Raw genomic sequence first — 13,929 nt, forward strand, 5'->3', positions numbered from 1 at the left:
GATAATTTAAAGTAGTTCTAAACGCCATCTCTAAAATCTCTTTTAATATTTAACATGTCAGTGTAATTTCAAAAGTGATTTTCAATTATTATTGTTTTACTCTATAGTTCTTATTAAAATAATAACCTACAAACCTGTCATGAATGTCCTTGTTCAGGCACTTTCTGTTATGGGGTGACCAGGTTCCTGTTCCTGTCTTTCAATTGTGTTCAATTTCATTGTTCTCTCACATATGGACTATGGGGTTGTTTTACTAAAACCAAATAGACTGTTCCCTTTGCAAGGGAAGTTATACTTTGCAAGTGCATTTTCCCCAGAGGAAATGTGGTAAAATGTAACTTTGCAAAGAATATCATATCTTGTGCCAGAAAATAATTTGCTTGCACATGATTGGATAATGAAAGGCAGCCAAACGTTACATCATTCGCTAAGCTCTGGGGAAAATTCCCTTGCAAAGTGATCAGTCTATTTGCCTTTATTAGATAATCCAACGTCATTTGCTAAGCTCTGGGGAAAATTTCCTTGCAAAGTGCGACTTACCTTGCAAAGTGAACAGTCTACTTGCCTTTAGTAGATCATCCCCTATAAGTATCCTTATCGGGCCCTAAAGTGTTACTAAACCCACAACAGAAAAATCAGTCTGCATATGCAGAAAATCATGCTTGTTATACTCACTGCAGAACCTAAAGGGTTAATCCTTTGCATTGTGTAAAAAGGCTATTTGATCCTGTCTTCTCTGATCCTTCCCTTCTTCCACTGTCCCTAATCCATCTGCTAATAAGACAGAGCCTCTGGAGTTACTCTGCACATGCTCAGTTTGGTGTGTATTGCTAGAGGGTTTTTTTTTTTCTAGGGAGGGTGCATGTAATCAGCACAAGGCCAATCAGAATCGTGTAGACAGAGGGTCAAGGGTCCTGCAGCCTCATAGGACTGTCAGAGTAGAATGAAAACTCCTTCTACGAGCTTTAACCAGACACTGATAGAAGTCATAGGACTGCTATATACTGCTGATGAGAAAAAGTATTCAGCAGTTTATGGACTGAAATCACAAAGTAAAACAGAGGATGCACGGGCCTGGGAAATTATCCTCAATATAAATCTTTAATTAGTAAAAAAGTATGTATTATATTCAAAAATAAACACATGTATCTTCCTCAGAGCCAACAAGAGGCAAGTTCTTGAAACGCATTAGCCTGCTGTACTGCTGGATATTTGATCTGTTATGTGTTTAGTCTCATTGTGGACCTAAAGCTGCTGTCTTTTATGAAAAGCTGTGGTACATGCGTTTATTTCTGAGTATAATACTTACTTGTTTATTTATGAAAGGGTAAGTTCACCTTTACAGAAAAATCTGTGAGGTGAACTTACACAGGTCCCCCATCTCGCCCCCCCCCCCCCCCCAGGTCCCGCTGACCTGCATGGCGATGATCGCCCGTTCTGAGCCCCGGTATAGCCACCTCATGGCTCCGATGCTTAGAAATCCCCAGAGCTTAATCTTCTAAACATACCATGTCAGGAGGTATGTTTAGGAGCATTTTATTTGGTCGGCGTTGTCACATGGGCGGCACGGACCAATCAGAAGCCGCGTAACCCATCCTCTCAACGGGAAAGAAGAATAGAGAAAGCTGAGAAGATTTCTAAGCTCCGGAGCCATGAGACGGCTATACCGAGGCTTAGAACGTGCGATCGTCGCCATGCAGGTCAGCCGGACTGGGGGGGCGAGGTGGGGGTCCTGCGTAAGTTCACCTTACAGATTTTTCTGTAAAGGTGAACTTACACTTTAAAGATTTATGTTGAGAATAATGCACTGAGGGCAGCAAGGCATGGCATATCCAGATAAGCCAGGATGAGAGTCCAGACAAGAACCACATATAGGCCCACTTCTAAGCGCAGGAGATTGTATGTTTTGAACTTTGATTTAGCAGTTTATATTTATTAAAATAATTGCATTTCCATCTTCTGTGTACTGTAGCAGACCAGATATCGTGAATGCAGGATATAGAAACACTTTAATGCACAGGCATGTTCCCCCACTGTCACCATTAGAAAGCCCACTAGGAGTTGGAGCACTTCCTTACGGACATATGTAAAAGAAGAAAAACATACCAAGTGTTTTATACTTGATGCTTTTTCAAATTGAGACAGGGTTCACACTTTTCTGTAGTGCACCAAAATGCACAGAGTGTGTGCTTTTTTGGATGTTTTGGTGGCTTGCCAACCTATTCATTTGAATAAGCTACTTTAACGCAGCAGATGTTAATGCATGATAATACGCTGCACTGAACAAGTGTAAACCCAGATTATTTTTTGTTTGTTTTTTTTGGAGTTTTGGATTGAGGAAGGAATGGTTAAAAACATATCTCTGGCTTTTTTGCTGTTTGCTAAAAATGTGTTTTCATATCTGTGTGCCACTTGAAGAGTTCTAACTTTCTGCACTGGGGCTGGAGGAGAGTCTCCCCAACAAGACCAAAGTGAGCAGTGAAATGGGACAGAGGTTCTAACTCCAGTATCAGTAGTCTGCCTGAAGATTTGTACAGAGTGGAGAAGGGCTGAACTCTGTCAAATTTTTATTGCTGTTGGTGTCCCTACTGGGAAGAGTCACCCTTCTATCTGTACTGGTGACCCTTGTCACCAAAAAAAATAAAGGGAAAATCCTAAGTTTTAGCGCTGTCCTTAGAACAGGTGTTGAATAGGGGCACCTGTTCTGGGGACAACAGTTTAAGAGGCGAATTCCCCTCGCTTTGGCTTTTGCCATTTTGGTTCTCCTAAAATGTCTTATAGTTCCTAAATTAGAATGGGCCATCTTTTAAGGATTTTGTTGATAGGCATTGGGAAGCCCCCTTAAAACCCCTCTTTGCCATTGCAGCCAGCTATTGCTGCTATGTCTATTTGCCAGACTATTGCTACCTGGACAAGCAAATGGAACAGAGACCAAGAACCTATCTTTGAGGGCCCTGCCCTCTTATAACAATTGCAGCTGTTGCCCTCAGCATTGTTTTGTATTGAGCCATGTCTCTAGTAGGTCCCTTATCAGATGTGTGGGATTTTGTGGTTAAAAACTTGGTCTGCTGAACTTGCTTGCTGTCTTCTATGCACACCTTTTGACAGTGAATTGCTATGTGGAGAATCCCTTAATAAATCCATCAAATCACTGGGGAAAAGGAACACCCATGCCTTAAGGAAAAGCTCTCCTCAGGTGTGGACTTCCAAAACAAGGCTTAGTCTTTTGTCACAAGCCATGGACTTCCAAGTGTAGCAAGCCTACTCAAAAGCCCTCCTCACAAGGAAGGACACCTCTACTCCTCAGAGTGGGGGGACATCTACTCACATTTGCTCTAGTCTGGATTCAAGATGTCTGGGACATCAGGGTCCAATGTGTTATTTTTTCATGTACTCAGACTCAAGATCTGTTAATGTTTTACTCAGATAAGGGGAATTTCTGAAAGATGTCTGTCTATGCATCTCCTCACATCAAAAGATTCTACTTGCTTTCGGAGACCAACAGTTCCAATTTGTAGCACTACCATTCTGGTTCACCTGTTCACAAGTGCTTTCCCCACATCTGGTTCTTCTGTGAAATCAGGAATATTATATAAATCATAGAATGGACCTTGGAAATAGATGGGTACCCATAGTACACCACCATGTGATTTTAGCAGGCACATTTCCCTACCCCAGTTGCAGTTGTTGAACCGTAAAAATAAATTCTATCCCAGCCATCTATATTCTCAGTGTCTAGTGCTTGGCCAAATTGCCAGCACTGCAACTGCTGCCTTTTTAGCTGGTAAACTCTGCCCCTTTTTGTGAATTTGTGGAATATGCTGTACCTTAGTGGCAAGTTTCAAAAAAACATTTCTTTTCACGGAAGGCCATTCCGGCTCTCTACCGGCATGTGGAAGGCAATGTTTTGGCCTTGTTGGACAGTTTGTGGAATTATGGACAGAGCACTTGAGGCAGAACAGTGGGAGGAAGAGGAGGAGGACTTCCTTACCTCTCAAGGCCCCCTTTAGCCAGATAGCATTCCTGAGGGCCTGCCAAACACACAGGACGAAGAGGAGGATTGTGTCAGCCTGGATGCAGAGGATAACACTCAGCAGCAGTCTTCAAGGGATGGTTTTCAGTCCCCAGAAACCCAACGAGTAGTACGTGGCTGTGAGGAGGTAGTTACGGATCCTTAGTGGCCCAGAGGACTCGGAATCGCATGCCTCTGCAAACTTACACTGCATGGCCTTCCTGATTCTGCAAAGCCTGCGAAAGGACCCCAGGATTCGTGGTATCAAGGAGAGGGATCATTACTGGCTGGCAACCCTTCTTGATACACGTTACAAGGGTTAGGTTGCAGAACTCATCCTGCCTTCGCAGAGGGAGCAGAGAAAGAAGCATCTTCAGGGGGCCTTGAAAAAAACGCATTTCCAGACCCTGGGAGGTTACAATTTCCTGGTGCTGGACAATGTGTTGCTGAGGCTTTGTTCAGTCAGAGAAAGAGAGGTGGAGAAGGTGGCCGGCTGACCAATGCCTTTTAACAATTTTTCAGTCCTCAGCGCCAAGGTCTGATTGTTCAAACAACCATCGCCAGCATCTGCATTACATGGTACAGGAATATCTAGGGGAAAGAGCAGACTTGGAGACCTTTCCAACAGAGCATCCACTGGTTTACTGGGTCTTGAGGATGGACCACTGGCCAGAACTTGCTCAATATGCAATTGAGCTACTGGCCTGTCCTGCATCCAGCGTGCTTTCTGTATGCACATTCAGTGCTGCTGGAGGGTTCGTAATGGATCAAAGAGTGCGTCTGTCCACAGTCTCTGTTGATAGGCTCACATTCATAAAAATGAATCAGTCTTGGATCAGCAGCTATCAAGCACCTGATGCTGATCCCTTGAAGACTGCCTATGCTGACTATCCTATTCCTCCTCAATCATGATGATGCTAGCTTCCAACAATATTTTTGGTTTAGGGCACCACCACCAGCCAAGGCCCAATTTTTCTGCCCCTGTTCAACAGGGGCATGTAATTACAATTTTTGATCTAATATTTCACAGCAGGGCCCATTCTTGCGCCCAACAAGAGTATCTGTGAGGGGTTACAGTGTTGTGACACCACCACCCAAGGCCCAATTTTTCTGCCCCTGTTTAACAGGGGCATATAATTACAATTTTTGACCTAATATTTCACAACAGGGCCCGTTCTTGTGCCCAACAAGAGTATCTGTGAGGGGTTAAAGTGTTGTGGCACCACCACCCAAGGCCCAATTTTCTGCGGAGTATATAGGACAGGCTGTATAATATATATACTGTTGTTTAGAGTATATAGTGCCTGGGGGAACCCCACGCCATTTCTGTTTTTAAATTTGGGTGCGGTAATCCCTGTAATATCCATACCAGACCTGAAGGGCCTGGTAATGGACTGAGGGGGGGGACCCATGATTTTGCTGTGGTATTGTTCTAAACACAGTAAAATGCGCTACTTTACAGGCATACTAAGGACACCCCACAGGCATGATATTTAAAGGAATATTTCATTTTTATTGTTTCACTTTAAGCATTATTAAAATCACTGTTCCTTAAAAAACGGGTCATTTTTAAAACTTTTTTTTGCATTGATACATGTCCCCTGGGGCAGGCCCCGGGTCCCCAAACACTTTTTATGGCAATAACTTTCATACAAGCCTTTAAAATGAGCACTTTTGATTTTTCACGTTCGTGTCCCATAGACTTTAATGGTGTTTGCGTGTTCGAACTAATTTTTTGCCTGTTCGCATGTTCTACTGTGAACCGAACCTGGGGGTGTTTGGCTCATCCCTACTTCTTAGTCACTAGCTTTAATGGCATGGATGTTGAGACCCAAGTAATAAAGGATAGGGGTATCTCTGACTCAGTTATTTCCACCTTAGAGGAAGAAAATCTAACTACCACAAAATTTGCAAGGTGGATGTTCAGGCCTCAGCTGATGTACACTTCAGCTGCAAGATTCTTCAGACTGTTATCTGGGCCTGTTAGCTGTTCTGTTTGCTAAGTTGTTGCCAACCGCTCAAGGTTTTTTGCTTGGGTGTGTGCTATGGTCTATGATAACAAGTCCAGTGTCCTGTACTGTACAACTAAGATAATAAACATTTTGAGACATGACCAAAAAACACTACAGCGCTGACACTGTGCCTATCCTATAGTGATAAAATGTCATATACCAGGTTAAAAAAAGTATTGAAAGATACTTATTCCCGGAGGTATAGGAATAAAAATGTCAATTAGTAGAAAATGGCTGACATTGTGGTGGTGCTGGTAAGGCTGCTTTCATATATGGGCTGGAAATCCACAATCTGTAAATTAGGAAGGGAAGGGAAGAAAGCGCCAAACCAGCATAGTGTAGCACAATTTATTAAGTAAAATACCATATAAAACAAATGGAACTCACAAATGGGTGAGGGGAAGAGAGAGGATGACAGTCCACAGTGGATTGTAATGAACTGGGAGTGTGTGGTAGCTGTGTGGTAGTCCTTGGTGGAGAAGAATGCCGGCTGTGGAGGGGAGCAAGATGAGCCTAGAGTCCGTGCAGGGAGACCGGTGTCAGGCTGCACTGTGTGGCCATGATAGTATATCCAGAAATCGGATAACCGCCCAAAGACGATGTGTCAAGCTGGAGTGGTGAGAGGAGCTGTCAGTCCAACCGCTGTGTGAGCCAATTGGGATGTGTTTCGGAAGCTTAACCACACCAGGTGTGGTTAAGCTTCCAAAACGCATCCCGAATGGCTCACACAGCATATCCCAAGCTTTGAATTTCTCACGGAGCACTGTTCAATAACGGAGAGCATTAATCAGAGAAGCAACCAAGAGGCCCATGGTAACTCTAGAGGAGCTGCAGAGCTCAGGTGGGAGAATCTGTCCACAGGACAACTATTAGTTATGCACTCCATAAATCTGGCCTTTATGGAAGAGTGGCAAGAAGAAAGCCATTATTGAAAGAAAGCCATAAGAAGTCCCATTTGCAGTTTGCGAGAAGCCGTGTGGGGGACACAGCAAACATGTAGAAGAAGGTCCTCTGGTCAAATGAGACCAAAATTTTACTTTTTGACCTAAAAGCAAAACGCTACGTGTGATGGAAACTAACTGCACATCACCCTGAACATACCATCCCCACCGTGAAACATGGTGGTGGCAGCATCATGTTGTAGGGATGCTTTTCTTCAGCAGGGACAGGGAAGCTGGTCAGAGTTGATGGGAAGATGAATGGAGCCAAATACAGGGCAATCTTAGAAGAAAACCTGTTAGAGTCTGCAAAAGACTTGATACGGGGCGGAGGTTCACCTTCCAGCAGGACATTGAACCTAAACATACAGCCAGAGCTACAATGGAATGGTTTAGATCAATGCATATTCATGTATTAGAATGGCCCAGTCAAAGTCCAGACCTAAATCCAATTGAGAATCTATGGCAAGATTTGAAAATTTCTGTTCACAGACAGACAATCTCCATCTAATCTGACAGAGCTTATGCTATTTTGCAAAGAACAATGGGCAAAAATGTCACTCTCTAGATGTGCTGAAAACAAGCAGACTAAGGATAGGGATTAGACCAATATAAACCTATTTGGTTCAGATGGTGTCAAGTGTGTGTGGCTGCAGCACAGTGGCTGCAGCTACGTTGTTCAGTTAAAGTGTTACTAAACCCACAGTAAACAGTAAAATCAGTCTGTATATGCAGCATAGCATTCTTGTTATACTCACTGTGGAACTTAAAGGGTTAATCCTCTGCATTGTGTAAAAAAAGGCTGTTTTATCCTGTATTCACAGATCCTCCCCCTCCTGCAATGTCTTTCTGGGGAAGGCCAGCTAACACAGGCAGGGTAGCCCACCTGCACATGCTCAGTTGTGTCTTTTATGCAGGAGAGAACATTTACTTGTTCTCAGAGCTAGCCAGGTCACATGATATTGACATCACACATGTGGGCGTGTATACAGGCTGTAGTGGAAATCTCCTACCTGAACTCTCAGCACTGGAGAAACTGTGCAGTTTATCATGTGACCATGGTATACAGATCATCCAAAAAGGTATATAGTGGCAGTATTTTAATGTAAAAAGAAGATTCATAAACTGTGGGCACTGTGGGGAGGGGGAGGGGCAGACAAACTATTTTCATATTATTGGGTTTAGTAACACTTTAATGGGGCGTACACACGGTCGGACTTTTCGGCTACAAAAGTCCGACAGACTTTCGACGGACTTTTGGCAGACTTTTGGCGGACTTGCGGCAGACTTTCTTACGAACGGACTTGCCTACATACGATCACACAAAAGTCTGACGGATTCATACGTGATGACGTACACCGGACCAAAATAAGGAAGTTGATAGCCAGTAGCCAAAAGCTGCCCTAGCGTGGGTTTTTGTCTGTCGGACTAGCACACAGACGAGCGGATTTCTGGGTCCGGCGTAGTTACGACGTAAAGATTTGAAGCATGTTTCAAATCTAAAGTCCGTTGGATTTGAGGCTTAAAAAGTCCGCTGAAAGTCCGGGGAAGCCCACACACGATCGGATTGACAGCCAGCTTTAGTCCGTCGGCTTATGTCTGACTTTTGTAGACGAAAAGTCCGACCGTGTGTACGCCCCATAAGGCTTCTTTTAAAGCTTATTTACTGTTAAGAACTTATTTAAATATCTATGAGTTAGTGGATCCCCCAGTAAACTAGCTAAACTAGCAGACACCCATCAGGCCCCTTGTATGTTGCGTTGTACATAAAAAAAAAGACTATTAATTTGCAAGGTAGTAGGACTGATTCCATGTCAAAGGAAAAGGTCCATAAGCCGCACATCATGAAGCAGACCCATGTGTATGAAGTGAGATAAATGGCAGCCTCAGCCCACATTTCGCTCCACCCCTTGGAGCCTAATCATGATCCCCATGATTAAACTCCAAGAGGTGGAGCGAAATGCATTGGAGGCATGACCTGGCTGGAGTCCGGGCTGAGACTTCATAATGAGTGGCTTATGGACCTTTTCCTTTGCCATTGCTGCAGCTTGGAGCTAGGACTAGCTCCCTATCCCTGCCTGCACTCACAGTGGTCTAGTTGGACTTCACCTCTGTACCTGAGCGTCACCTAAATTTTGTCATTTTGGATCACAGTAGAACTGGTTCATGTTTATAAAATATTCCTACCGAGAACCAAAACAGTTTGCTAGGCATTCTGAAATTCTTACAGATAAAGGGTTGCATTCTTTTTTTATGTATCAGGACAGCAAGGAGGCTTAGACTTTCATCTCTGTATACACAGAGGTAATTTAATTGTGGATTATTAATGTTTGTATTTTTCTGTGCTTGCTTTGGTGAACCATTTTTGAAATGTGGACAGGTGTGTCAGGATGATCATTTAATAGACTCAGTGGGGATTGCAGGAGATTGCAGTGCACTTTCTTGCTGCAGTCTTAAAAATCCCAAAAGCACATAACTGATTGAATTTTGCATATTTCTTGATTTCTTTTAAAATAGCAAATCTATTTGGTAACCTAACTATATAGATAGAGATTTGTGTGTTGGAAAACAAAGACTTTTTGTTGATTATAAACAAAAGGGAGCGCTCAGTGGAAAGAATTAAAAATATATACTATATATATGTAGCATATTTTTTTTTTATTTCATTAATACCCATCAGGTAAATGCAATATATATATATATATATATATATATATATATATATATATATATATATATATATATATATATATAGTATATATTTTTCTTTAATTTGTAATTTATTTTCACTGAGCACTCCCTTTTGTTTATAATTCACCTGGTCTAAAGCACATTGTCACTTTAGTGGGGATAGCAGCTGTTCTATTTAGAGCACTATATTTAAATTACGAGGCGCAAAGTTTATTTACTATTTACAAAGACTTTTTGTTGTATGCCTTAAAGGGTAACTCTACTTTTGTGGGAAACAAATTTGCAAATAAAAACAAATATAGTGTATACAATTGTGACACAAATTTTTTAATCTACGCAGCACTGTATTAGCACTGTAACTTTCTGTAAAATGCAATGCAATATGGCAACTTGGAGGCATGCTGTACACAGATGGTGTACAGCATGCCCCCCCCGGAAATTTAATTTCCTGCTTATGTGATTGGCTCACTGATTTTTCCATAAGTATGCACTAAGATATAAGTCCGATTTTGGGCATCCCCTGAAACAAAAATGTAAATCACGTCTAAAGGAATGCAGACCCTGAAACTTTCCTCAATAGAGCCCTGCAGGTACAGAAGGTGAGTGATCACTTTAAAACCATTCCCATACAGATTCACTGTGCACATGGACACAGGCAAACAAACAGCTATTTCTTCAGAATAACTAAAGGTTATGCAGCAACAAAGTTTGTTAAAAGCCCTGCAATGTAAATAGATCATAGATATTTTTTTTCTCAACAAAAGTGGAGTTACTTTTTAAAGCAGTTGTTTGGTGACCTTTTACATGCATCTGTACAAATCACAAGCAAATATATTTTCTGTATTATACCATACAACCTGATCAAAAATATACTGTATACTGAAAACACTTACTCAAGACACCTTTGATAACAGCTGTCAAAAAATCCTCTGAGCAGTTACAGGCAAAAGGGCTTTTATCAATTCTGATACAGCAGATGAATAGAAAACTGTGGTGCAGCATAAAGCCTCATGTACACTGCTGCTGGTAAACGGACGTTTAGGAGCAGTTGGGCATTTTTTTTTCAGCTGCCCCTGAACTCTCCTCTATGTTATCTTATCAGTACATGTACACAGGTTTGTTTATAGTCGTTTCTAGGCAGTTGCGTTTAGAGGCTTTTTTTGGAACCCAAAAAAATGCGTTCAAAAGATAAGTTTAGAGGCATTTCAAGCGCCAAACGCTTCTAAACATGGCTAAAAACATTTATCCATGTTTTGTTTTACAGGTGTTTTTAATTTTTGGCTATTTAAAAAAAAAAAACTAATTTTTTTTCAAACGTTTCTAAACGCAAACACTGTTAAACGCGGCAAAATGGACGTTTTAAATGCGGGGTGTTATCTGTCAAGATAAATCGTTCAGGAGAGGTTGTAAAAACGTCCCGTGTACATTAAGCCTAATATGTAGAAATCATATGATGTGTTTCATGTTTGTTAGGGTAAAATGTGGTACAAATTGGTTTCACAATTTTTAAAATAATGTACCTGGGTTTTAGAGAAGCGCGTGGGCTTTCCATTCATCTACTGCTTTAAACCTGATCAAAAATGTTTTCTAATACTTTGTTTTTCCAACCCAACCATTAATATAGCATGCTTCCCAGGGCCTAAAATCCAAGAGCATGTCTCAATAATCAGTTTAAATTACATTTCACACATTTCATTAGTATTATTTTATTCAAACTGGGTTTCATAATGGTGATGTTTTTGCCAAATAGAAGTTGAGCTAAAAGTTGGAGAATGAATGGAACCAGACTTTCCAAACCGTTGCTTATCACACATATTATCTAAGCCATGGAATTTTGATTTGTGCATTTGCCAAGTGAAACTGTAATTGCTACTCTAGGAGCATTAGTGGAGGCCTTTCAGTGTTAATTGCACATTTTAACCAATAACAACACGCTAACCCAAAGAATACAGTCTTATAGTGCCTAACAGCTTGATAAACAGCTGTGGTTGTAAATAGTACTGGGGTTGTAGTGACAACATAAATGACATAATCAAAGAATTATTGATAGGTGGGTGACAGCGGAAGACTGATATAGTCTTTGAGCAGCTATCAATTGATGTAGATTCAAAGAAAACAGCATATAATTTATACCATTGTGTTCTGATTAACAGAGAGGCTAAACAGGCAAAATAGAATGTATACTTGTTGGTTAGTGGTTAACTCAGACAGTGAAACAATTACTAACTAACACAACTGACCTGAGCATCACAAATGATGATCTGATGGCATAGAAGTGGAGAAAAACACTTTGAAACACTTTGACATAAGTGGAAGTCTCCAGCATTTGTCATAGATATTACCCATTATCCAGGGTGCCTGTAATAGAAATGTTTCCAACACAAATGGCAATGAGTGTAATTAACAATCAGATTTGCAATAGATTTCTAAACATAGGAGTCATGACAGGCATAAATAGATTTTTTCACTTTATTACATGTAGCACCAGTTTAGGGTTTCCTAGCAGTAAGCTTGGAGTGATTAGAAATGCTAATTACCATGTTTAGGAATACTGGAGGCAAGGATGCAACATTTGAAATCATTCTAATGTTTGTAATGTCACCTGTTATGCGTGTCAGAATCCTAGGTGTTTGCCATCTCACCATATGTATATGTTGGGAGGGGTTGTTGTGATTGGTGTTGTTGTTGTGTATCTGATAATTGTGTTTTCTGGGGTGGGGGGCTAACTAGTTATGGGAGGTCAGCAGCACCCTGTGAACATTGCCCACTTCCTACCTTCATGTCAGCTGCAGAGCATGGAACTGGGCTGGCTGCTGCTTCTGTAATCTTTCAACCACTGCAAGGCATCGCAGGAAGAAGCCAGACAAAGGCAGACGGACTTGCATACAAAAAGAGGAAAAGCTAGAGAAGAACAACAGAGAAACAAAGAGGCATGGTATGTGCTGCTGTTATTGTATGTGAAGTGCCTTGACTTTGATATTTTTTCATAAATGCTTTAATAGAGTCAAAGAATCTTTTTTGATTCTGATTGTTTTCAAACCATATTTAACAATCTCATTTAACAGGTATCCGTTTTGATTAGGTTAAATGCCATGTTTGTTTTTATACCTTTTGCATTGCAAGCAAACAGCTTGGTGTTTTTTAGAAAATTCTTTGGATAATGAACATCATCTTTCCAAATATAAGTTTTGGTTTGCTCAATGGACATACACTTTTTAACCACCCTTAAGTCATAATAATATAAGTTTCTTTGTGCTGGAGTTATTATACAGTATGTGGCCTTTTACAATACAAAGTTCTTATTTTGAAGGGCTAATTTTTAAAGTGGTTGTAAACCCTCACTCTGTATAACCACTTTTACCTACAGGTGAGCCTATAATAAGGCTTACCTGTAGGTACCGTGAATTTCTCCTAAACTTGCACACTTTAGGAGATATTCACTGTATCCGCATGTGCCAACGTCATCAGCACATGCGCACTGAAGAAACGGCTCACTCGTGCCGTTTCTTCAGCTTCTGCAGCTTCTGTGCCGTTACTGGCGGCTCCCGTGCGGATTTTGCTCCGGCAATCACAGCGCCAGAGCCCGCAAACCCGGAAATAGCTCTGAGACGACATTGTTCTAAGGTAAGTATTTCATAATGAGCTAGTATGCGATGCATACTAGCTTATTATGTCTTTGTCCTGCAGGGTTTTTTTGTTTTTTTTCATCTCGGTTTACAACCGCTTTAAGAAGAGTTACCCATGGCAATTATTACCTATCCAACTAGCACTGGTCTAACTTATGAAGAAAGAATTCTAATTGCTTGCTAATGGATGCTTCAATTAGATACTAGCGTTTAGGAATATGAGCGTATACATAGCATGTACCCATTATATTTTTCTGAAGAGTCAAGAACAGATTCCTTTTTATAGTTCTCAAAATAACTTCGTGAAGCCTTAGAAACGTATTAAATTTCTTCCTGAATGGTTTTAAATGTCACCAGACGACAACTACTGTAGGTTATAAGCTGTATTATAACATTTCAATATCTCAAAAAACTTATTGATTAAGTATTTGAACCTTTAGTGCAATGATATCTTGAAAATTAAGTCAGACTATCCAATCCTTTAATTACCGTATATAAAAGCTCAGTTAGAGCTTCTTGGGTTTTTTTTCGCAAACTTTAGTTTTTCTATCAAGGATTATGCCAAAATCAATTTCCTTTTGACAGTGGGAGATTTTGCCTTCAGTAGTGATTTCTCCTCCTCCTTCCTTATCCTCTCCCCACCTCTTTCG

General features: G+C 41.0%; 1 protein-coding gene across 3 annotated transcripts in view; it reads left to right on the plus strand.

Moving 5' to 3' along the window:
- Window positions 1-13,929, plus strand: part of NALCN (sodium leak channel, non-selective) — a 948,399-nt gene that overhangs the window by 37,886 nt on the left and 896,584 nt on the right. For 2 of the 3 annotated variants that reach the window (XM_073614437.1, XM_073614436.1), the window contains exon 2: window positions 12,440-12,588. The exons of the other annotated variant lie outside the window; for it this stretch is intronic. In XM_073614437.1, coding sequence (XP_073470538.1) covers window positions 12,586-12,588 — 3 coding nt within the window. In that variant the 5' untranslated portion in view covers window positions 12,440-12,585. The remainder of the gene's footprint in view (window positions 1-12,439; window positions 12,589-13,929) is intronic. 3 annotated transcript variants of the gene reach the window in all.

The sequence above is a fragment of the Aquarana catesbeiana genome, linkage group LG02 (assembly GCF_042186555.1).
Source record: "Aquarana catesbeiana isolate 2022-GZ linkage group LG02, ASM4218655v1, whole genome shotgun sequence".
NCBI classification, from domain to species: Eukaryota; Metazoa; Chordata; class Amphibia; order Anura; family Ranidae; genus Aquarana; species Aquarana catesbeiana.